The sequence below is a fragment of the Callospermophilus lateralis genome, chromosome 1 (genome assembly GCF_048772815.1).
Source record: "Callospermophilus lateralis isolate mCalLat2 chromosome 1, mCalLat2.hap1, whole genome shotgun sequence".
Lineage (NCBI taxonomy): Eukaryota > Metazoa > Chordata > Mammalia > Rodentia > Sciuridae > Callospermophilus > Callospermophilus lateralis.
In genome coordinates, this window is record NC_135305.1 from 215,691,259 (window position 1) to 215,713,135 (window position 21,877).

Genomic DNA, 21,877 nt, shown 5'->3' on the forward strand with positions numbered 1-21,877 from the left:
GGGTGGAACAGTCTCCCACAGAGGGGCACAAGGGTGGGAACCTGCGGGGAGGTCACAGAACCATAAGATATAATTTGGAATTATTTTTTAAATAGTGCTGGGGATCAAACGTGCATGAGGCAAGCAGCCTACCAGCGAGCCACATCCTCAGCCCACCACGCTAAATCTTGATTAGTGCTCTATGCATTTGTCAGAACTTATAGAACCTACACTCAAAACTGATGACATAAAATTTATACCTGGAAAATAAGACAAAGTGCCAATACCTGGTCCTTGGTTCTCCCCTCTCGCTCCCGGATGTAAGTGGTGACAATTCGCTCTGTCTCCTCTCGCAATCGCGGGTAAGAGCTGAGCTAGGGAACAAGCAGAGGGCTCGTGTTGGTGGGGTCCTAGTGGCCTGACCAGGGAGAAACACGAACCACACAAGTGACATGGGGGGCCAAGTCCCCACTCTGTTCCCATCTCACAGCTGTTCCAGCTGGGAGACAAGAACAGGATGGTGGGCAGGGGGCGGAGTGGAGAGAGGGAGAGGGTGCGCATGCATGCACCAGGAGCCACTTTGTGAGCCAGAGATTGGTAGGTGAAAGGTGGCAGAGAAAGCGAATGGCATGGATTTGCCACTCAAGGTTCCAGCAGGCCCCTCCTGCATAGCGCTGGGTGACAAGACCATGGAGGTGCTTGCCAAGTTTGTGAGCATCTAGCACCTCCTCTAGGATAACGAGGGCAGCATCTGGGCCATCCACCTCGGAGGGACCCCCTTGCCAGACACCATTCCTTACTGTTGCATTTCTGGCACCCACTGGGCTAACACCCCAGGGCCCCTCACCTTTGTCTGCAGCAGTGACTGAACCAAACCACACTTGTGTGGGAGTCACACCTTTCGTGGTTTGGGTTAAATCCATAAGTTGGGGAAAATGAAGTGGATGGTCAAATTGCCCCTGAAAACCTCTCAAACGCCCTATAATCTAAAGACGTGTGGGTCTACAAGTTGACAATATGTTTCAGAGCTTTGGTGATAGCTGGGAAACCACTCTTCTCCAAGGGTCGCAGGGATAGGCACTGCTCTGTAAAAGCAATGCATTTGACGATGTAAAAGGCCTCCAGTCCCCACTGTACCTGAAACTGCAAAGGTGGGATGTGTTTGTGACCCAACTCCCACAGCTGCCCATGCAAAGTTGAGATATCAACAGGTGACAACTGGTCCACAGAAGGGGATTCCTACCGAGGCAGAATTTTCCAGATGCTTGGGTTGAGACAAACAAATGGAAGGGATAAGATGGGGGACAAATGCGGAGGCGATAAGAACAAAACCTGTTACCTTCTCAGCACACTTTTTAATGACTGTGGCCAGTTCTGAGACCACGAGATCAACACACTTCAAACTTGGCTCTTTGAGTTTTACAATCTGTTTTTTCACAATGGCTTCAAAGGCCATGTCCGGGGTGAAGAGCCCCGTCCTGGGTCATGCGGAAGGTGGGACGAAGTAGAAAGACACCCAGGGATAGTGCAGGCCACACACACAAGACAGGAGACAGAGAGAGAGAAGAAACGAGAATCAGCTGGTTAGTACGTGCATGGAGGGCCTGTGCCCACATTTGCCCCGGAAGCTGCTTCAGATCACAGAGGCTTGGAGGGGAGGGGAGGGGAGGGCTGGTCTGGCATTTAATTATGGAGTTGCTATGGATCACCATGATCTGTGAACAGCTATGATGGGTGGAGGCCTTGAATGGTCACATTCATGACGAAGGGTTCTAGGATGATAATCAGCAACCCAAGCAGGTTTGGTTTCCCCCTTTCCAATTGAAGGAGCTTAAGAAGCAAATGGGGGCTTTTCCAGACTAAGAACAAAGATATCAAGCAGAAATTCCCTGCCAACCCAGAGCGTTGAGGACATCATGGTCGCACAAGCACAGACTGCCCGCTGGGAAGCATTTGAGTGGCTTGGCCAAAGCGTGCTGCCCTGGGAAACAGGCCCTTCTGGGAGCCCGACACGTCCTGCTGAGTGGAGGCAGCCGCCTGTGAAAACTGGCACCCAGGTACTTATGATCAGGTGGGCTGAGGACAGGCTGGGTACGGGGTGGGGTACGTGGCATGGGGTACAGGGGAGCTGGCAGGGGGCACTTGGGAGATCAGAAGGCTTTGGCACTAAGCATTTGTTATTTTGTTGGCATCTGGGCCTTTCCCAGCACCATGGGGAAACAGAAGGAGTTGGCTCCAGAGAAGCCAGAGGATACTGGGCATTTGTCAAGAAGGAGTGACAGTCAAGTAGATTCAGGGGCTTGGCCTCCAGCAGCTGACGTGGGGTCCCTCTCTGCTTCCCAGAAGGCAGCAAAGCAACAGCCCAGTGAAGCCCCAATTCCACCAGATACATGCTAGGCTTGGTATCAGGGCCCCAGGGAGGCCTGTCCACATGTCTGGCCAGTTCTGGAGGCCTGACACCCCCCCCAGGGGGCCCTGGCTGACATGGTCCCATCCCTTCCTCTGGATAGAGGTCAAGTTCTTAGAAATTTAGGTAACTTAGGGGATGACCAACACTGGGGGCCTGATACCAAACTCCCATACCCCGTTTCCACAAGGCCAGGAGTCACCCTGCCAGGGATCCAATACCTTACTGGTACACTGCCTAACTGTATTGATTAGCTCCTGGATAACCAGGTCGACACATTTCAGACAGGGCTCTTTCAGCTTGACGACCTGCTTTTTCACAATGGCCTCGAACGCCAAGTCCGGGGTGAAGAGCCCAGTCCTAAAACCATCCGTACCCAGGGGGCAGGGGAGATAAGTCAGAGAGAAACAAAGCATGATCAGAAATTTCCTAAGTACTGACCGGGTCCCCAAGGAAGAAGAAGGTTACATCAAATCTGGGGATCAGATGCCTGAGTCCACAGTGGGGAAACCCAAGGTGACCTGAGGACCAATGGCAATAAAAGGCTGGATAATTGGAAAGACTACCTTTGTTAGCATAAGAAGGGGACTCAAGACTCTCATGAGGGACCTTCAATGAGGATAAATTTGAGATTTCTATGAACCCGACTCAAGTCTGCCCTATCCTGCCCCAGACAATCTGCGGTAAGCTCTCTTAGTTTACCAGCGACTAAGGCTCAACCAATCAGCTGTGTCTAACCCTGGGGCCATGCTATGCACAGTGGCCTGCAAAAGATTCAGGAAGGACTGAAACATGCCCCCCCCCCAATGCCTTTAGCGACCCAAAAGGACAGGCTTACAGCTCTTGAAAATCACCCAAGAGCCTCATAATTGGGGTGCCCAGAGGTTTGGGAAGCCCAACTGGCTAGAGGGTGTCACTGTGGAGGGGAAGGAAACTTGCCTGACTCCATGAATGTTCTTAATGGCATAGCTGATCTCTCGTCTTAAGTCTTTCTCATCAAACTCCATCTGAGAAGAGATAAGCCAAACAAATGAAGGGAGGTCCCTGAGGTACCCCAGCACAGGTGTGTACTTGGGGAAGGTGATTTCCTAGCATAGTTGTATTCATAGGGCAAATTATTTAATTCAAGAATAAAAATTTAAAAATTATAACCCAGTTTCAGCAAAGATGTTCTAAAACTAACACTCTCACATGGTCTGTATAAAGTAATAATCTCTCCAAAACATTCCTATACTTCACTTACTAGTTCCAATACTCTAGAAATTCATCTTAAGGAATTAAGAAAGATTTAGCAACATGCACAGAACTTTTCCGAAAAGTGTAAATAGAACCTAAATGATCAAAAATGGGAGACAGATTAAGTACATGATGGGACAGCCATAAAACAGAATACTATTTTGCAACTAACAATTTGTTGTATGTTGATAACTAGTTTGGGAAGATGGTTACTGCATGAAAAATGCATGTCACAAAGAGGCATAATTTGTTTTTTGATTACAAAATAGATATGTTTACACAATTATGGATAAGGACACATGCTGTGTTTGTGGCAGGCTTACTTATCTGCACAGAAATAATTCAGAAAATATGCCTAGCTAAATGTTAATAGGCCTTGTCTGTGGCTATTAGGATTATGGGTGTTTCTCTCCTTTTATTGAAAAGCATTTTATTTATTTTTTTTAAAAATGTTATATGCTAGGGGCTGGGGATGTGGCTCAAGCGGTAGCGCGCTCGCCTGGCATGCGTGCGGCCCGGGTTCGGTCCTCAGCACCACATACAAACAAAGATGTTGTGCCTGCCAAAAAACTAAAAAATAAATATTAAAAAAAAAATTCTCTCTCTCTCTCCACTCTCTCTTTAAAAAAAAAAAAAAAAAATGTTATATGCTCATTATAAAAAACGTAAAGTGTCCAATAAATCACCAAAAAAGGAAGGGAAGGAGGAAAGAAGGATCCCAAATCCCAGGCTCCAGAGCTGACATTTTCAAGAACATCTTGGCAGATCTGTCCATACAGATGTAGTCCTAGACATTTACATACAATTTCACACATAATAATGGCTGTTATTATGCCATGTACATATACAGCGTATCTGCAGGCTCCATAACTGGTTCTACCTTTAACAACATGTTGAGGACATTTTTCCTTGCAAGTTTACCTCCATTTTCTGTCGTCTCTTGGTATCCGCAGTGGATGACTCTAGGATCCTCCCCCAATACACCACATCTAGGGATGCTCAAGTCCTTTATATATACTATGCCATGGGTGTAGATTTGCATAGAACCTATGCATATCTTTCCACATTTCTAGATGATTTACAATACCTAACTCAAAGTAAATGCTATGTAAATAGCTACACTGTTTTGCACAGAGAATAATGACAAGAAAAAAGTCTGTAGTGTTCAGTACAGATGTTTTTTTCTTTTCTAGTATTTTCAATCTGCAGTTGGTTAAACCTGTGAATGTGAAACACATGAACTTGGAGGGCTGACAGAATTAGCAAAGAACATATATTGGTTTTTATCAATGCAAACAAATGGGACTTAAATATAATTTTGCCCCGAACTCCTAAGCTGCCCACTGGGGGAAGAAAGCCCATGGGGATGCCTCCTCTGGGCCATGCTCTACCCACAGACATTATGGCCAGAAAGGAGGCCAGAGTCAATGCCAAGAGGGAGGGTGCCTGGCTAGAGATGGGGCCCATCTCTGGGGTGCTACCTTCACCAGCTCAAAGGGAAAGCGCTCATGGAAGATGCGATTGATTCGGGCGCCCCCTGAGAGCTCCAGCGTGTCCACTTGGTCTCCTGAGCCCTCGATTCTTTTCTCAAAGTCCACCCCAAATTGCTGGACCATCCTATGAAGAAAAAGAAAACACAAATATCAAAGCAGAGGTGTCTGCATGGCTCTGGAATTATGTTCCAAGTTGAACCATGATATATATGCTTGCTTCATTTTTAGCAGCAAAATATAGGCTTATACTAAAACAAATCAACAAAATACAAGAGCTGCTGAGGGCAAACGTTTGCAAAGCCTCTTGCGATTATCCACCCACTGAATCTGAGGGGGTCAATTATTTTTCTTAGTTTGTAGATGAAGATCTGACATCACAGCTACTCGACCTCTACCCCGAGGCTCAACTTGACTTGGCAGATGGTGGTGTAAAAAGGTAGCCCCTCTGGGGCTGGGGCTGTAGCTCAGTGCTAGAGCACTTGCCTAGCACGTGTGAGGCACTGGGTTTGATTCTCAGCACCACATATAAATAAGTAAATAAATAAAATAAAGGTCCATCAACAACTAAAACTAAAAGAAATAAAAATTAATAATAATATAAAAAAGGTAGCCCCTTCAGCAACTCAGGTGGCTACACAGGTTCCCTTTCCCACCTTTCAGGTGGGGTCTGTACCACTGATGAGTGCTGAGGCCTTGGACAAGCAAAGTTGTCCCCTTCACCTCAGTTTCTTCGTGTGCAAAGTGGTGGTTAGGAATAACATCTACCTCACACTGTCACTGTTGAGAACTGAAGGCATTTGTGCATTTCATCAACTTCAAAAAGTCGCTGACCCTAAAATACATAGTTATTCTGTGCACTCACAAAAAAGAAAAATGCTTCCAAATAATAGTAATTCACCTCAGACTCCCAGTGCCAGAAGTTAACTGGCCATCCTCCTGCCTCAGCCTCTCCAGTAGTTGGGATTACAGGTATACACTGCCGTGCTCAGCTTTTTTTTTAAATATATATATATATATATATATATATATATATATATATTTATTTTTTAGTTGAACACAATATCTTCATAATATTTATTTATTTTTATGTGGTGCTGAGGATCGAACCCAGGGCCTCGCACGTGCTAGGCGGGTGCTCTACCGCTGAGCCACCACCCCAGCCCCATGCTCAGCTTTTTACCATATGTTTTGCTACTTACTAATTTTCTTTCCTATTTCTTCCCTATTCCCGCTTCCTGCACACCCTGGGGAAAAGGATGGGCACCTGCCCTATTCACTGCCACACCATGGTGCTTAGGATAAGGTCTGGCACACAGGTGGTTCTCAACAAATACTTGTTGAATGAATGAACAGACAACAAGGTCAAATTGGCACCCAGCCCAAGGATGCTGTGGGAAGGTGGGAGGGAAAGGAGAGGCACATACTGTAGCAGGGCTTTGGTTTTCCGTGTGGGGTCATCGGGACGGAAATTCTTATACTCCTCTACCTCCTTCTCTAGGGACAGCAGCTGACTTTGCAGCTTGCTGCGTAGGGCTGGCAGTGACTCCCGGATGTGGTTGGTCAGTTGCTGCAAGAGAAGGGCAGATATCAGGGAGGTCATTGTGGGCAGGAAACCAGGAAGGTGCAGGCCCTGTTTTCCCCATGGAGGGCCAATGCCACCTGAGACCAGTACACTCCTCAGCCTCAAGTAAAAGCAACAGAAAAAGTACCCAGCAATGGACACGCTTACGCCCAGGCTAAAAGAGGGGCCACAACTGAGTGATGACCCTTGCCATAGGGCACTGGGTGGTCAATGAGGCAGTCACACCAAGGAAGACACACAGATGCTGACAAGGAGGCAAAGAGGGCAGGAGGCCTGCTGACCCGGGACATCCGCCTCGGTACCACTCAGTGAGAAGTCCGCGCGGCCCGCAGAGCCCACTGACCAGAGGACCGACAGTGACAATCCTGCAAACTTAGGTGGAAAAGATATCCTGAGAAGAGCACAACGCACATACAATGGGCTCCCTGCTGTGAAAGAAAGGCAGCACCTGCATTTGCCTCAACACAAGAGTTTCTGAAGAAACTAACACGGAAGACGGTGGATTGGAGCATAGAGAGGGCTGGCCGGAGGATGGCCTTCTCAGTGCTCTCTTTTGCTCTACTGTTCTGCTTTAGTTAATTTATTTCTTGTGGTGCTTAGAATGGGGCCCAGAACCTCCCGCACGCCAGTGTCCTACTGCTGAACTACACCCCCAGCCCCTTATTCTGCTTTTGAACTGTACGAATCCGATATCTGTTAATCTCTGAAAGGGAGGTTCACGGCAGAAAAAAGACAGGGAATGACCCACAAGATGTGCTGTTTGACAGAAAACTAGATATGGAATGGGGGTAAGCTACTGCCATCTAGGGCAGGGGGAAAAAGGACTAGGGATGTAGCTCAGTGGCAGGGCACTTGCTCAGCACACATAGGCCCTGGGTTCCATCCCCCACCTAATGGGAAAAAAATGGTAAGGAAGAGGAGGTAAAGGAGGAGGAAGAGGAAGAAGAGAAGGAAGGTGGGGTGCAGTGGCACACACCTGCAATCCAGCTACTCAGTAGGCCAAGGCTGGGGGATCATAAGTCTCGAGGCCAGCCTGGGCAATTAAGCAAAATCCTATCTCAAACAAAGGGGGTAGGGGTGCTGGGGATGTAACTCAGTAGGACAGCACCCCTGGATTCAATCCCCAGTAACCCCCCGCAAAAAAAGAGAGAAGGGAAAATAGGGAGAAAAGTAAAAAGGAGAAAAGAAGGAAAGGAAGGGAGGGAGGGGAAGAGGGAGGAAAAGACGAGGAGGAAGCAATGGAGTCGGGGAGGGGAAGGAGGGATATACGGTGTAGACATGTCCCTCTCTTCAGGCCCTAGAAGAAAACACAGGAAGCGATGACAAAGGTCACCTCTGGAAAAGGCACAAGCATCCATTACAGGAAAGGAAGAAATGGGACAGTCACTATGGGGATGGATGACCTTTTTTCCCCCTAATACAAAATAAAGGAAAAAAAATGAATGAAAAAAACAAAAACCATAAAATCAGCCACTACCCAAAAAGTGAACACCAGAATTCTGCTGCCACCTGTCCTCTAATAGAAGAGAATTTTCTAAGTGTCTATCAAGCTAGAAAAGAGGCAGAAAGAAGCCTCTCATCTGTGGTGTGGCTCTAATAGTTCTCTGTAAGCAGGGGTCCCTGCCTCCATGACCCAGCCCACAGGCCCTCTCTATGGGAGCTGAGAGTCTCAAATGGTGGGGAATGATGCTTGGGGCTCTGCAGACCTTTACTGCCGTCTGTGATCCTACAGTATTTAACTTGGGGAAACACTGCCCCAGGAAGTCACCCAATGTGAAAGGGGCCAACCCTTCCTGACTCCTAAGGGGCCTCTGGGCCACTCACCCTGGGAGGCCTTAGCCAGCTGCAGTGGAGGTTTCCTTCCTTTTTTCTGCCTCCTCCCCTCTGCTGAGGCCTGCCTACTTCCGGTCCTGGAGGGCCCTCCCAAGGGAGGCTGACTTCCCTCTTCCCTCCCCTGAGCTGCCTGCTCTGTGTTACCTCTGGCCCCCACCCCAGGCCAAGTTAACACTTGATCATCCATTTACCTGGTGGCTTGCTCCCTGGCCCACCACTAAAAATTAGCCTTCCCTTATCTCCAGTACCACACATACATACACACAGAGGGAAAAGAAGAAAGCCCTCCGGATGGACAGGATCTGTTCTCACAGTGCCACTGGCTCCCCAGTTTGTGCATGAAGGTATGACCTTCAGATTGCCATTCTGAGGCCATCATTCTGAAAGGTGCCAGAAAGCAGGAAGCACTTTGAGAAGTCCCCATTCTCCCTTTCTTATCATAAACAATGCCTACAGTCAGGGATCCCTACTCCATCTGCTCTCCTTTGTCCCATACTATCTCCAGGAGATCTGTCCCTGTAGTAAAGAGTCCTTCCTTACTCTTTGCTGTATCTGCTTAGTTCCCAAAAGCTGGCCCCTGATCTGCTGAACCACAGGGACAGTTGAGAGGGCAACACTGTCTGGGAAAACCAGGAAATCAGTGAAGGCCAGGCCAGGTACAGCTTATCTCCTGTTTCTACACAACGCCACAGCAGGGAGTCTACCCCCCAGGGAAACATGCACATCTATACATCTATAAAATGATACAAACTATAGCTGTTTATTGACCAGGAAGATTAGAAACCATCTCAAGCGCTTGAGAAAAAAAAATAAGCCTGTTGAGCAGATCAGGGCCCAGTTCTGGGAGTAAGGAAGGGCCCTTAACTATAGGGATGGTGCTCCCCAAGGTAAGTGTGGAGCAGAGAAAAGCAAGTGCAGCAGGAATCCCTGACTATCATGGTTCATGATAAGGGAGAAGAGGGACTTCTCACAGTTCTTTCTGTTTTCATGGACAAAAAAAAATTCAGGCAGGGTAATGATGGTGGAGCCCATGGAAGGAAAGTTTTCACTGTATACATTTCAATACTATTTTTGTTTATGAACCCTAGGAATACACTACCTCAAAAAGAGGGATGGGAAAACAATCCAGTACCAGGGTGGCTGCTGCCATGTATCAGTACACTGCACGCAGCATCTGTGCTGTACACTGAACACACATGGCCCTGCTGATTCCAGATGCCAGCCCTAGGAAGCAGGCACAGTGACCATTCTCAATCGGTGGACCCAAGAGGAGAGAACCTTGGAAAAGCTGGGCCGGGACCACACATCTGAGGCTGGGCTGGGTTTTGGAACCTCGAGGTTCAGACTGCAGAGTCTTCTTACTTAGCTGCAGTCAGGTACTGATGGCCACCTGGCTTTGCTTTAGTCCAGGCAACCTTAATCCAGGTCACCAACTCCAGAATTGCATGCAAACTTCTGAGCCTTTGATCAAATTACAATGGCAATTAAAAGAACAAAAAATAATGGCAATATTAAAAAGTCAAATACCAACTGATTGAACCAACCCAATCCTATCAGGTTCCATATTAAAAGCACTCATTGTAGAGTAATAATGTGGATTGAACCCATTTTACTAAAAAACCCCTGCTGGTTTAGACTGAAGATGGTACAAGTGTGGACAGTGGCTGTTGTGCAGTGTGCAGACTGTCCCACTATACACAGAGACCCCAAATCCTCACGGTACCTGATTCAGGGTCTTCTGCAGGTGTGGGGTGCCCATGCGATCAGCCATGTGCCGGTAGGCTGGGTGGGAGAGGAAGAACTTCCTCTCTGCTGCCAGTGCTGCACGGATGTCCTTCTTGCCCTCAATGTCCTTCTGGCTGCGGTTCACCACACCAATGTAGCCTGTGGGAAGACACAGTGAGGAAAAGGCCTTGGTCAGGAGCACTAAGGTGCCCGGGCATCTACTATGGACATAGAATGGGCAGGGCCAGGTTTGGGTGTAGAGATGGACGTGCGGAGACTGGGACACATGGGTCAACACACGATACTCAGAAACAACTGACAGTGCAACGCAGCAGAAAGCGGTATGGAAAAGCAACATAAATGTTTGGAGGAACGACAACTCATATCCAGTCTGTGGGACAGATGCCAGGAAAAAGCTAAAGACAGTTAAAAAAAAAAAAACATATCCAAAACAAGGCAATCAGAAGGCAGCTAAATCTTGCTAGACATTAAAAGCTACTACAGGGCTGATATCTATGGCAGAACACTTACTAGCATGCAAGAAGCCCTGGGTTCCATTCCCACCACCCCAAAAAACAAAGCAAAGAAACACAGAGACAAAAACAAACAGACACCACCACCACAGCTACAAAGCTACTATATTTTCAATATCTGGCATACTGGGACCTTATGCATAGAGAGATGAAAGGCACCAAATAGAAAATCCAAAAACACCATTAGAAGCAGATGGGAACTGAAGATTTCAAAATTGGTAGCATAAAAGCTTTGCCAAAATTATTTGGCTAAGAAAAAAATCTGGGTTCTGCTGGCAAAGAATCAACGTTGGGTGCCTACCAAAATGAACTCTCAAGGGATCACAGATCCCCACAGAAAACAGAAAACTAGAAAAAAACTTGAAGAAAACATAAGTGATTAAAAAAAAAAAAAAAAGATTGCATTTGTTTTCTGGAATGAAACACAAGAAAATAGTTGAAAGTAATCAAGTGAGAGAGCTAGAGGTGTGGCTTAGTGGAATCAGGAGATTATCTCCTCAATTTGTTACTTTCAGTATCATTTTCAACTTTTCCAATGGTAAAAAACACTTTTAGAATAAAAATGCTAGTCTGGAAAAAGATATACAATATTTAAAAATAAAGAAACCTGGAGAGAAGAAGGGCAAGGGATGGCATTCAAAAAGGCAGAACACGGGCTAGTGCAGGGGCACACACCTGTAATCCCAGCAACTTGGGAGGCTGAGGCAGGATGGCAAGTTCAAGGCCAGCCTAGGTAACTTAGCCAGACCCTGTATCAAAGTAAAAAATAAAAGGGCTGGAGATGTAGCTCAGTGGTAGAGTGCCCTGGGTTCAATCCCTAGTACTATGAACAAACAAACAAAAAGTCAGAACATGGGAGGACACATTGAGTCCAGAACGTTGGGGTCCAGGTGAGGAACCCTATCTTTTTAAATGAATGAACACACAGATTAAAAAAATAATAATAAGAAAAAAAGGAATATATTAAAAAGAAAAAAAAGAGTGGGGATAAAGCTCAGTGGTAGAGCACTTGCAAGGCCCTGGGTTCAATCAGGAGCCTCTACCCCCAATAGAAAAGAGAGAGAGAGAGAGAGAGAGAGAGAGAGAGAGAGAGAGAGAGAGAGAAAGAGAAATAAAGAAACCCAGAACAGCCAGGACTCCCTGAATCTAGGTAGGAGGCACTCAGCACTAAGGGTATACAGATGGGTATCATGAAAAATAAAGAACTTTACCTAGCTATTTGGGAAGCTGAGGCAGGAAGATCACAAGTTTGAGGCCAGCCTCAGCATCTTAGCAAAACCTGTCTCAAAAATAAAATAAAAAAACAAAAAGGGCTGGGGATGTAGCTCAGTAGAAGTGTGCGCCCCTGGGTTCAATTCTCAGTACCACAAAAACAAAAACAAAAAGAACATCACCTAGTAGCAGACACAGGTACAGTTGTTGCTATTAATTGTTATCAACATAATTAAAACTGGAAAGGTAATGGCAAAAGGTCCAAAGTGACAAATGTCTTGTACTCATACTCCATGTGGTATATGAGAAAACCAGTGGTAGGGATTGTACATGTTTCTCTTGGGGAGAGGAGTAGTGCCTGCCATTTACACTGCTAAGACTTGTGTAGACAGGATGGTTCCTGTCCTCTTCATAAGCTGTCATTATGTCCATTTTATAGATGGAGAAACTGAGGCATGCCAAGATGAAGTCATAGTAGGTGAACCAAACTCTGAACCTAGAACCCTGTCAAGCCATACTCAATACTGTACATGTAACAGAATACAGAGCGAAATATCAGGGTGGGGCAGATAGAGGTCATCTGGCTTGGACTTCGGTTCCTTTAAAAGTACTAGAGTTGCAAATGTCTTGTAAACCAGGAATAAGGATCCAGTGGGAAGGACTTTTATTTTGTGGTGCTAGGGGATGAAACTCGGGGCCTCCTGCCCAACACCCTCAGATCTCAGGGGGAGGAGTTCTAAAGCCACATGGAGAGGGAAGAAACTGAGAAAGAGAGAGCCTGAGATCACAAGACAGTATGGGAGCAGGCCTACAACAGCTGTCCTCCATGACAACAGAGGAAGGAGTTATGTGGTCATTAGTGAGGAATGAGATACACAAGGCCCATGCCATTGGATTCTTAGCTCAGCTAGTGCCCATAGATGCTGAGCACACCCCTGATCCCAGAGGCTAAGGGGGAGGCTCAAGACCATTCAAGGGAGCTCAGGGCAGAGTGGCTGGTCAAGGGTGTGGGCTGGCTTCCTCTTCAGCCCCAGCACTTCCTCCCTCAATGCTGGCTGGTAGCTGATTCACTTCTCAGACCCTGGTCCTCACAGCCAAGTGGGTTTTTAGATTTGGCCTCTGACCATGCTCCCTTCTGATTTGGGGCCATCTCACTACTCAGTGTCTCAGTAGTGCTAGGGGAAGGTGACAACTGAAGTGTGAATGTTTTCCCAGGTCCATCCTAGTCATCAAGGCAGGAACCCCCAGGAGCAAAAGAAAAGGTCTAAGTGACACCAACAGGGATGAAGACCAGAATATGCCCACAGCTGAGAGCAGATCCTAGAGAGAAGGATGTTCTTAAAAATCAAATAGCCAGGGCTGGGGTTGTGGCTCAGTGGCAGAGGGCTTGCCTAGCATGTGTGAGGCACTGGGTTAGATTCTCAGCACCACGAACCAATAAATAAAATAAAGGTCCATTGACAACTAAAAAAATATTAAAAAAAAAAAAAAATCAAATAGCCAGACATTGTGCCATGGTGAAAATCAGGAAGTGGCCTCAGTGTCCTCAGTGTAGGGATAATGTGATGGCCTTCGGGCCCTATGTAAGGAATTCCCTGAGACATCCTGAAGTCACATTGAAGACTATTCACCTGTTATGGTGAAATGTTTGAAATGTAAAAGAGGGTCACAGTAGCATGGTGCTGAAGGGTTAGGGCCTCAAAAACTGTTTGCTACTCCCTAGTTCTAGGAGCTGGGTGAAGGGATTTAGTCCCCTAGTGCTTCAGTTTCTTCTATAAAATGGGGATGAGAACAGAATAAACCACCTGATTGAGTTGCTATCAGGATTCAATGAGTTCTCACATACTGAGTTTAGAATTGTGTCTAGTACATATACATATTCAATAAATGTTTGCTATTCTCACATTTTTTGGCTTATTGTTTTTATAAATGTTATATTTTGGCAATATTCTCACAAAATGGCTGACAGATGTTAGTATAAACATATGTTTTGTGAAGATACTCATCTTTTTATTCTCATCTTTTGAAAATAAAAATATTTATAATACCAAGAGTAAACCTTAATGTAAACTATGGATTTGAGGTGATGATGTGTCAATGGAAGTTCACAAATTATAATGAAAGCACCTCTCTGCCACAGGATGTTGATAGCAGGGGCACATAGAAACTTTGGAAAAAATCTTTGTACTTTCCCCTTAGTTTGGCTGTGAGTCTAACACTGCTACTTTAAAAAATCTTGGGGCTGGGGTTGTAGCTCAGTTGTAGAGTTCTTGCCTAGCATGTGTGAGGCACTGGGTCTGATCCTCAGCATCACATAAAAATAAATATATAAACAAACAAAAAGATAAATGTATTATGTCTATCTACAACCAAAAATATTTTTTAAATCTTAAAACTGAAAAAAATATGTATTAAAATGCTGAGGCTGGGCTGGGGTTGTGGCTCAGTGGTAGAGCGCTTGCTCTGGGTTCAATTCTCAGCAACACATATAAAAAAAAAAAATAAAGTCCATTGACAACTAAACAAACAAACAACAACAACAACAACAAAATGCCGAGGCTACTCCTGTGAGAGAATAACCAACCCTGAACTTGAACCTTAAGATAATCAGGCTTCCATCTGGATCTAATTACCAGCTGATAAGGAATGACAACTGGTCAAATTCCAAATGTGGGATATGATCTAGTTTCTTCTTCAAATAAACGGTATAGAAAAAAAAAAGGGATGAGAAGTATTATTTGAAAAGAAATGCACATATTTATGTATAAAATGATATAATGTCTAGGACTTGCTTTAAAAATCCCCCAGGAAGAAAATAACAATAGTTGACAACGACATTCAGGAGATTTAAAATTAACTGTGTGACACCCACTTAAGCTGGGCAACAGGTCCACAGGACACTAAAACTTTCCTACTTTTTGGTACATAGTATGTTCATAATAGAAAGTAATTCTAAAAATTAATAAGATGGGGGGATGAAGCTCAGTGGTAGAATGTTCCTAGCATATGCTGGGCCCTGCTTCTATTTCTGGCAAGGCAAACCAACAAACAAACAAACAAACAATAAAATAAAATAAATTAGTAATAGCACAAAGAGCTGGGGGGTGTAGCTCAGTAGTAGAGTATGTGCTTTAGCATGCACAATATCCTGGACTCCCAACACCAAAAAAAAAAAAAAAAAAAAAAAAAAAAAATTTCGAACTTTAGAGAACTGTTTGGAAAGATAGCCACAAAGTATTAACTACTGACTGGAAGTAAGGCTGTGGGTGAGATTAGTTTCCTCTTTCTGTATACATGTTTACTAATGTTCCAAAAAGGAGCAGGTGTTCACTATGTAACTGAAAAATCAAAGTATAAAAATCAGAAGAAAAAGACACAAACACAACCCAGCCCATTCTCCCTGCCCCCCAAGCACCCATGGCTTCCCAAGTCCACACTCCCCACTCTGAGGTCCCAGCCCCTGTCCCCAGCCACACCTCTTCTCAGTGGCAGCAGCTTGTTCTCCAGGACATCCCTGGCATCTGTGCCTTCATCCATCAGGTCGAGTTTGGTGATAACACCAATGGTCCGCAGGCCTGAAAAAGCACAGAGGTCAAAAGACACCATGAGGAAGGAACACAGGCTGGTGGCCCCGGGCCACCTGGGGTCCAATTCACCCTGCCACTGTCAGGTTATATGGTAACAAACCATGTTAACTGTCTGGACCCCAGTATCTCAAGTAGCAGATGAAGACAGTTACAAGCTCTGATCTCAGAGGGTAATTCACAGGATAAACCTGGCACATTCAAACAGTCAATATATAAAAAGTGGCTGCCACCACCACCACCACCACCATCATCGTCACTCGTATTAGCAACAGAACTTGCTGCTTCAGGGTCTACAGGGAACCTCATGGCAATTTGAGTTATCCCCAGTCAATTTCTATGCAATTTCAATGCTGTGCTTTGAGTTGTATATAAGTCCCAACATCACACTTGTACCTGAAGCAACTGTTTCCAGGGTTTCCTCTCAACTGAATGGCAAAGTGCCACTCTGGGGCCCACCCCATCAAATACCTCCTCTCCCCTACTCAGCCAAAATCAAGGACCTCCTCATAGCATAGTTTCACACCTGCACATCAAATGCCCATGCAGGGCTTGAGCTCAGGGCTGTGCTAGCTGTGTGTGCACACTTACGTGTGTCACATGTGTGAGACACACACAGGGGACAGATAGAAGCCCAGGGAAATCACTGGTAAGTGCCAACTTGGGCACTGACGGGGTGAAAGCCATGTTTCCTTCCCTCCCTCATTCCCTCCCTTCCTTCCTTCCTTCCTTCCTTTCAAAACAGGGCCTCACTCTGTTGCCCAGGCTGGTCTCAAACTCACAATCCTCCTGCCTCTGCCTCCCGAGTGGCTGGGATTGCAGGCGCACACCACTGCACCTGGCCAATAGTCTAATTTAAAAACGCACGTTTATGGGTAAAAACGACTCTGGAAAGATATTTACCAAATGTAGCCAGCCGTATCTCTGCAGGGGGAGGGGAGCTGTCACTTTCTGAGTTCTCTATTTTTCCATGGTGACTTTTATTTTTGGGTAATAATCACGAATGCTTTCGAAGACAGAAAAAAATGTTAAGGCCAGCATTGGGTTCACAAATGGCACTTAACTGTACTGATGCCCATTTTTGCACCACCTGATTAACCCTTTTTCATAACCATACCCCATTTCATGTGAAGACAGCAGAGGACAAGACTGGCGTTGACAGGGAGGCAGGGGCAGCCTCTCCCAAGAAAGTGTGCCCATGTGCCCTGGAGGGGAGTAGCAGGCACAGCCTCCTCGTCAGCAGCACAGAAGTGCTCAGTGGATAGCCCTGAACATTTTTTTAAAAAAGCTTTATTTTGCAGTGCTAGGGATGAAACCCAGGGTCTCAGGCATGATAGGCAAATGTTCTCCCACCAAGCCACACCCCCAGCACTGGATTTTGAGGAGCTTTCAGTCACATACAAGACTGACTGACTCCTGGGCCTAAGCCTTGACTAGGTAGCATGAGCTACAAGCCTGCCTGGCCTTGACAACCCCCCCGCTCCTTACTGGTACCCAACTTCCTCCAAACTACTCAGAACCCTGGAAGTCGGAGGGCATCACATAAAATGCATTTCCGTTTGTGTCATACGTGGTTAAAATTCCAAGACTCTCAGAATAAACCACAGCCCCCTACAGCAGCTCTCAAAGCCTTGTTCAAATAGTGTCTCCTTCCACCTTTTACCTTTTAGCTCACTCTGCCTAAGCCACACAGGGTCTCCTTGCTGCATCGTGAATACCCCAGACTCAAATTACCCCCTTCCCCACTCCAGCTACTAGTACCCATTGTCCAATTTTCTGGATCTTTTTCTCTGCTCATCTTTTTATCATTCTGGTCTTGCTCAAATCTCACCTCCACAGAGGTCCCTGACCATTCAATCCTGGCCACTCTCCAAAATACATTCTCCCCTTCACTTGCCATTACCTGCAAGGATCTCGAATGCTTGTTCCTGGTTATTATTCTACACTCTCAATGGAATATCAGTATCTCAGGAGCCTGCTGATTTGTTCCCTGCTCCATTCTCCAGTCTGCATTCCTGAGCCTGGCCCATAGCAAGTGCTTAACTAACACTCAGTGGCCATTTGAAAAGTTTGATTTTGCAAGCCTCTGGCCAGGAATACCACAGTCTCCACTACCCCCTATGACCCCAAGTTCCTTCAGTAACTTGTTATTCTTTTACTTTACCTGCCTGGCTCTGAAGCAGTTTATGGGGATTATCTATAGACCTCAAAGCCACTCTATGGGTTGGGATTAATTTTTAGTTTTTTTTTTTTTTAATTTTTATTTTTTTTTTTTTAACATTTATTTTTTTTAGTACTTGGCAGACACAACATCTTTGTTTGTACGTGGTGCTGAGGATCGAACTCGGGCTGCACGCATGCCAGGCGAGCGCGCTACCACTTGAGCCACATCCCCAGCCCCTAATTTCTAGTTTTGACAGAGTGAAACCAAACCTTGGGAAGATAAGTAACTTCTAAAGATGGGATCTGGAATTGCATCTGTGCCATGTGAGGGCTGGTGCTGGAGTTTGAATTTTATTTTATTTTATTTATTTATTTAGTTGCCAATGGATCTTTATTTTATTTATTGATATGTGGTGCTGAGGATCGAACACAGTGCCTCACACATGCTAGACAAGCGCTCTGCCACAGAGTCACAACCCCAGCCCCTGGAGTTTGAATTTTAAATGCGCCCCCAAAGGACAATGTGTTAAAGGATTGCTCCCCAGAGTGGCAACAATGGGTGGAATCTGAGAGGTGGAAACCTAGGGGGAAGTTTTAGGGGCATGCCCTTGAAGAAAATTACGGGATGCTGGTCCCTTCCTTTTTCTTTCGTTTTTGCTCCCTGACTATGAGGTAAGTGGTTTTGCTCCATGAATGTACTGTCATGTGATGCCTTACCGCAGACCCCAAAGCAATGGGGCCAACCAATCACACTGGAACCTCCAAAACTGTGAGCAAAAACAAACCTTTTCTCTTCATAAGCTGAATATCTCCAGTATTTGTTGAAGTAACAGAAAGAAGACTAACATAATTGTACTGTTCCCACTCCCCTAGGTTACCCTCCTGCACTAGCAAAGCAGATAGCATCACGTCCAAGGAGGGACACACAACAGCCCCACTGTGGGCCCCCAGGAGACACCCACCACCATCACAAGTCCTGTCAGGGAGCTCCTGTGAGAATTTCACAGGAGGTCTTTTCCTAAAGGGCCATGTGCTAAGAGAATGCTAGGACTTAGAATCCAGGGTTCTAGGCAAGTCTCAATACTGGGACGGGATGAAGGAGCTGCTGCCTGGTTACCTTGAGGGTCAACTTCCTTGGCCAGCTTAAGAGCATCTGAGTTGGCCAAGTCCATGTTGGCAGGTGTGACAGCAAGGATCAGGCTGCTCTCCCGACTGATGAATTGCAGGATCATGTCTTTGATCTGGTACTCAATGTCTGGAGGCTGGTCCCCCACAGGCACCTTGGTGATGCCTGGGAGGTCGATAAGGGTTAAGTTCAACACTGGAAAGGAAATCAGAGGTAAAAGTGGTCAGAACCTGCAAAAGGCAAAGCATACATAGTCCTAAGATCCAGGTGACATCCCTAATTTCCTGGAGGGGGTCAGACTTTGGCTGACTCCTAGACACTACAACTGGACCACACCCCTTTTTAAAACATGGTGCTAGGGATGGAATGCAGGGCCTTGTGCATCCTAGTCAGGCTCTATGGCTGAGCCACACCCAATCCCAACTATACTTTTTATCCAGTAACCTTCCTAGGATTCCACTCTACCCTCTACCTACTCCATTCCAGTGACATAGATGTTTAAACCAGGATGTTTACAGCTACAAACTGGAATTCATAAGTGGCTAAATTCCAGCTCATTCGTCCACCCATTTAGCCAATACCAAAGAACCATAAGAAACACACAACGAGATGTATTCACACACAAAAAAGAGGCACAAATGATTTCTATAGTATGCTATGCTTTCAGGAAAATTGATGATATGATACATATATGTACATATTCACAACTGCATGTGCATTGTCATTTGACGAAAATGAAATATATTTGTAACGTTGGTGGAAAAGCAAGGTAGGTTTTTGCCACATACTGTTTGATGGTTTTTTGTTTTTTTTTTTTTGGTACTGGGAATGGAACCCAGGGCCTTGCACATGCTGAGCAAGTACTCTACTGCTGAGCAATATTCCCACCCTCTCAGGTAATTTTTAAATTCCTGAGCCATATATAGTCATCATTAATTCAAAAATAAATACATTTTAGAATTTATCACCAGGAACCCATCTCAAGAAAAATATGTTGAGATGGTCCCCAAAGGGCATTTGCTATCATAATCCAGGCCTCTGGGCCAACAGCAACATATAGCAGCAGGCTGATGTTTTAATTCAGAGTTTTAAAATGAGGACATCTGCAAGTAAGTCTGGTTTCTGGTGTCCCTTATGGAATAAGAGAGGCAGCAAGGATGATGCCGTGATTAAAAGTAGAGAGCTACACTTTGCCCCAGTCCTCACTACTCCCAGCAATCTTCCTGGTTTGTGGGGGTTTTTTAGAGCTGTGTGTTTATGAAGAAAAAAGGAAGCATAATCTTTGTGAGTAGGTAGATCTCCCCATGACTTGGGGACAGCCAGCATTCTTCTGCTCTCATGTGTGGGGGGTCTCATTCTGAGCTGCCTACCATGTGGAGAGTAGACGCGCAGGTTGATGGGCACTGGGGAGATGCCTTTGTTGGTCCCCGTGACCCTGTCGGTCTCTGCTTCAATCTCCTGCCGGACTTCATCAAAGTCTGTAAACTTTTTGGACTTGCAGTGCAAAAACTCTGCATATTCTGAAAAAGGAAGAGAGATACTCAATATGAGAAAGAAAAGCCATCTTGTCAAGGGTAGAGAACAGAAAGATTTTTGGAACGAGTGCTTTTTCAAGCAGGGGAAGAATAGAAACAGTTACAATCACTCTAGGAATTTTGGGAGCAAGAGATTCATTCTTATGACCAGTCCTGAGGGGGGCTCCTATAGACACAGCCCCTTTTCAGACCTGGAGATTCCACAAGAAATAATAGGTGGAGTATCTCTTATCCAAAATGCTCACGGCTAGACATGTTTCAGATCTGGGGATTTTTCAGATTCTGGAATATTCATGCATACATAGTGAACCATCTTAGGCATGGGACCCAAGTCTAAATGTGAAACTCATTTGTTTCTTATATACCCAAGACACATGCCTAAAGGTGATTTTACACAATATTTTAAGTGTCCCCCTGTACTGAATGCAACCATCCATGAGGTCAGATGTAAAAATTCAACATTTGGGTGTCATGTCAGCACTCAGAAAAGAAAAAGTTCTTATTTTGAAGCATTTCAGGTCCTGTATTTTTCAATCAGGGATGTTCAAATTGTACTGGCAGACTCAGTATGTAACAGATGTTCTCACATAGCATTTTTTGGAGAGGCAGGGGACTGAACTCAGGATTTAACTCAGCTTTATCCAAAGCTATATCCCCAGCCCATTTTATTTTTTATTTCGAGGCAGGGTCTCATTAAGTTGCCTAGGCTGGACTTGAACTTACCATCCTCCAGTCTTAGCCTCCTAAGTCGCTGAGATTACAAGCATACGCCACCCAGCTCCCATAGTATCTGTCCTTCCCCAAGGGAACCAGAGTATCCCTGCTGGCCTTGCCAAAGCCATCTTTTTTTTTTTTTTTTAAAAGAGAGAGAGAGAGAGAGAGAGAGAGAGAGAGAATTTTAATATTTATTTATTTTTTTTAGTTTTCGGTAGACACAACATCTTTGTTTGTATGTGGTGCTGAGGATCGAACCCAGGCCGCACGCATGCCAGATGAGCACGCTACCGCTTGAGCCATATCCCCAGCCCCAGCCAAAGCCATCTGATGTCCCTCCTTCCCCTCCTGAATGTTCAAGGGGAACTCCACCTAGATATAAATGACTCAAAAGAATTGGTTTCTGGGCAGGATCTCAAGCAGATGTAGGAGCTCGGGGTGTCTGAAAGCTACATTGGGAATGAGAACAAGAGGAACAAATAAGTAACTAACGTGGCAGTGTGGGTCCTGAATGAGGGAATCAGTCCTAAAGCACAGAGATGGGACAGGCAAACAGAAAAACTGTTCAGTCAGTTGTGATGGCATACACGGGTAATACCAGCAACTTGGGAGGCTGAGGCAGGATTCCAAGTTCAAGTCTAACCTTGACAACTTAAGGAGACCCTACCTCCAAATAAAAAATAAAAGTGGACTGGGGATGCAGCTGAGTGGTAAAGTGCCCCTGGGCTTACTCCTCAGTGCCAAAATAATAAAAA

At 45.5% G+C, this 21,877-nt stretch overlaps 1 protein-coding gene across 14 annotated transcripts in view; it reads right to left on the bottom strand.

The window, feature by feature from the left end:
* Positions 1-21,877, bottom strand: part of Dnm2 (dynamin 2) — an 89,041-nt gene that overhangs the window by 25,847 nt on the left and 41,317 nt on the right. For 9 of the 14 annotated variants that reach the window (XM_076848740.2, XM_076848736.2, XM_076848708.2 and 6 more), the window contains exons 3-11: positions 20,244-20,393; positions 18,865-19,068; positions 15,477-15,575; positions 10,254-10,414; positions 6,540-6,682; positions 5,104-5,239; positions 3,326-3,393; positions 2,608-2,746; positions 267-353 (exon numbers count right to left, since the gene is read on the bottom strand). In XM_076848740.2, the coding sequence (XP_076704855.2) occupies positions 267-353; positions 2,608-2,746; positions 3,326-3,393; positions 5,104-5,239; positions 6,540-6,682; positions 10,254-10,414; positions 15,477-15,575; positions 18,865-19,068; positions 20,244-20,393 (1,187 nt within the window). Of the gene's footprint in view, positions 1-266; positions 354-1,318; positions 1,458-2,607; positions 2,747-3,325; positions 3,394-5,103; positions 5,240-6,539; positions 6,683-10,253; positions 10,415-15,476; positions 15,576-18,864; positions 19,069-20,243; positions 20,394-21,877 lie in introns of all 14 variants that reach the window. The other 5 variants (XM_076848748.2, XM_076848671.2, XM_076848734.2 and 2 more) reach the window with 1 other exon arrangement.